General features: G+C 66.3%; 1 protein-coding gene across 2 annotated transcripts in view; it reads left to right on the top strand.

Annotated features, from left to right (window-relative positions):
- The first annotated feature begins 214 nt into the window (after positions 1–214).
- The window catches only part of CPNE7 (copine 7), an 8,361-nt gene continuing 6,431 nt past the window's right edge, over positions 215–2,144 (top strand). For both annotated transcript variants that reach the window (XM_027685190.1, XM_027685188.1), the window contains exons 1-2: positions 215–390; positions 1,151–1,574. In XM_027685190.1, coding sequence (XP_027540991.1) covers positions 1,350–1,574 — 225 coding nt within the window. In that variant the 5' untranslated portion in view covers positions 215–390; positions 1,151–1,349. The remainder of the gene's footprint in view (positions 391–1,150; positions 1,575–2,144) is intronic.

Below are 2,144 nucleotides of genomic sequence, written 5' to 3'. Positions count from 1 at the left end.
GATGGCCTTGGGTACCCCACAGGGAGCAGCTGGGTAGGGCAAGGGGCTGTGTCTGTGCCATAGGGGTCTCACCTGGAGTAGGAGCACTTGCCCTGGCACGGCCAGCAAAGCCAGGGACCCTGGGGACCCCACTCAGTGCCAGTGCCCATGGGTGGGCTCCGCTCTGGTGCTGGCAGCGAGGCAGTTAACAGCTTGTCATCCATCTCCCTCTTAGGGCTCCGCTCCCGAACTGCAGCTTGAGTCAGTTGTGTGGAGGTGGCAACGGCAGCAGCTCCGACTGGCACACCGGCACGGCTGGCACACCGGCAGCGCTGGCACACCGGCTCCCCTTGGCACACCGACCCCAGCCCTCGCCCGGCCGCCTGCAGAGCCCAGGCCACCAGCACCCAGGTGAGGGGGATGATGGGCAGGGTGGGACCCGGTGCCCCCTCCACTGGGCAATGGATGCCAGGGAGTGCCTGCGATCCTGGGAGGGGGATGATGCCCCCCGCAGCTGGGGGCACCAGAGCCAAGTGCCAGGGAGGGCCTGGGCAATGCATGACTGCACCAGGAAACTTTGACCGGGCTGGGCATGTGGGGGCAGAGGTGGGCAAGGGGTTGCTCTGCACCTGCCCCTGCACCTGCCCCAGCCAACCACCCCTGGGGCTCCAGGTGGGGGACAAGCCTGGGCTGGGACTGGCAGAGCCCCTCCATGCCCCGTCATGCAGCATCACCTGGCTAGGTGTCACCAGCCTCAGGGGGATCCATCACCTGGCGACAGGGACACTCAGCTGGTGTCCCCACTGCCCTCCCAGAGAGCCCTGTCCAGGCTGGGGATTGCTGCCTGAAAGGACAGGGGGGTGTTTCTGCTCCCCAGCTCCACTCAAGGCACCCCAAAGTGGGTACCCAGGGCTACCTGCACAACCTCAGTCCTGCACAGCCACCCAGCCCCACTCAGGTCCCACTTTCCCACGGGACACATCCTGTCCCTGGGGTGGGGCTGGGGCAGAGCCGAGAATGGCCCTGTGGAACCCTTGGTCAGCCCAAGGGGCTGGGGGATGAAGCCCCCACAGTAGAGCCCACAGGTCCGGCCGGCACTTGAGGGTACATGGGCAGCATCGTGAGGGTGCCCCAGGTCCTGCTCACCCCACTGTGCTTTGATGCCTTTCAGAGTCCCACGGAGCCATCCTGACTGGACCCAGCCACTCTGCCCCGGAGGAGGTTGCAGGGTCCCTCCAACCCCCAGAGCACCCCACCCCTGTGCTGCCCCCGGGAACCTCCCTGGCGCCGCGGGGCACCGAGCCCCGGGCATGACGATCACCTGCCCGGCCCCCTGACGGCACCGAAGGCAGCGGCCGCCCTCGGCCCTGATGCCATTTGCCCACGGGGCTGCGTGCCCCCCGGCCCGGCCGGCCGCCCCCCGCGCCCCAGCTGGCATGGGTGCGGTGCCCGAGCTGTGTCCGCAGGCCCCGCTGGCCGTGCTCTCCAAGGTGGAGCTGCGGGTCAGCTGTAAACACCTCCTGGACCGAGACACCCTCAACAAGTCAGACCCCTGCGTCCTACTCCTGATGCAGTCCCAGGGCCAGTGGATGGAGGTAGGAGCATGGGGGGCACTGCCAGCACCCCCCGCAGCGGGCAGGGCAGGGCAGGCACTGGGGAGATGATGGGGCTGGGCACGGGGTGATGGGTGCACGTGGGTGGGTGCTGGACACAGGGTGATGGGCACGGGGGGCTGCAGAGTGGGGTGAAGGAGATTGTGGGGAGCGGAGTACAGAGTGCAGAGCAGAGTGCTGGAGATAATGGAGAATTGGGTACAGGGTGCAGACCAGGGTGCAGAGTCTATAGCAGAGTACAGGAGATAGTGAAGAATGGGGCGCAGGGTGCACGGCAGGATGCAGAATGGGGTGCAGGGTTCAGAGCAGGGTGCTGGGTGCAGAATGGGGTGCAGAGTTCAGAGTAGGGTGCTGAGTGCAGAATGGGGTGCAGGATGCAGAGTAGGGAGCAGAATAAGGTGCAGAGCAGGGTTCAGGGTTCAGAGTGGGGTGCAGGAGATAATGCAGGATGGGGTGCAGGGTTCAGAATTGGGTGTAGGGTGCAGAGCAGGGTGCTGGGTGCAGAACGGGGTGCAGGGTTCAGACCAGGGTGCAGAACGGGGTGCAGGGTGC

Source organism: Neopelma chrysocephalum, unplaced genomic scaffold (assembly GCF_003984885.1).
Source record: "Neopelma chrysocephalum unplaced genomic scaffold, ASM398488v2 Primary Assembly neopelma1_68, whole genome shotgun sequence".
Taxonomy (NCBI): domain Eukaryota; kingdom Metazoa; phylum Chordata; class Aves; order Passeriformes; family Pipridae; genus Neopelma; species Neopelma chrysocephalum.
This window is presented reverse-complemented; position numbering and strand designations above follow the sequence as displayed.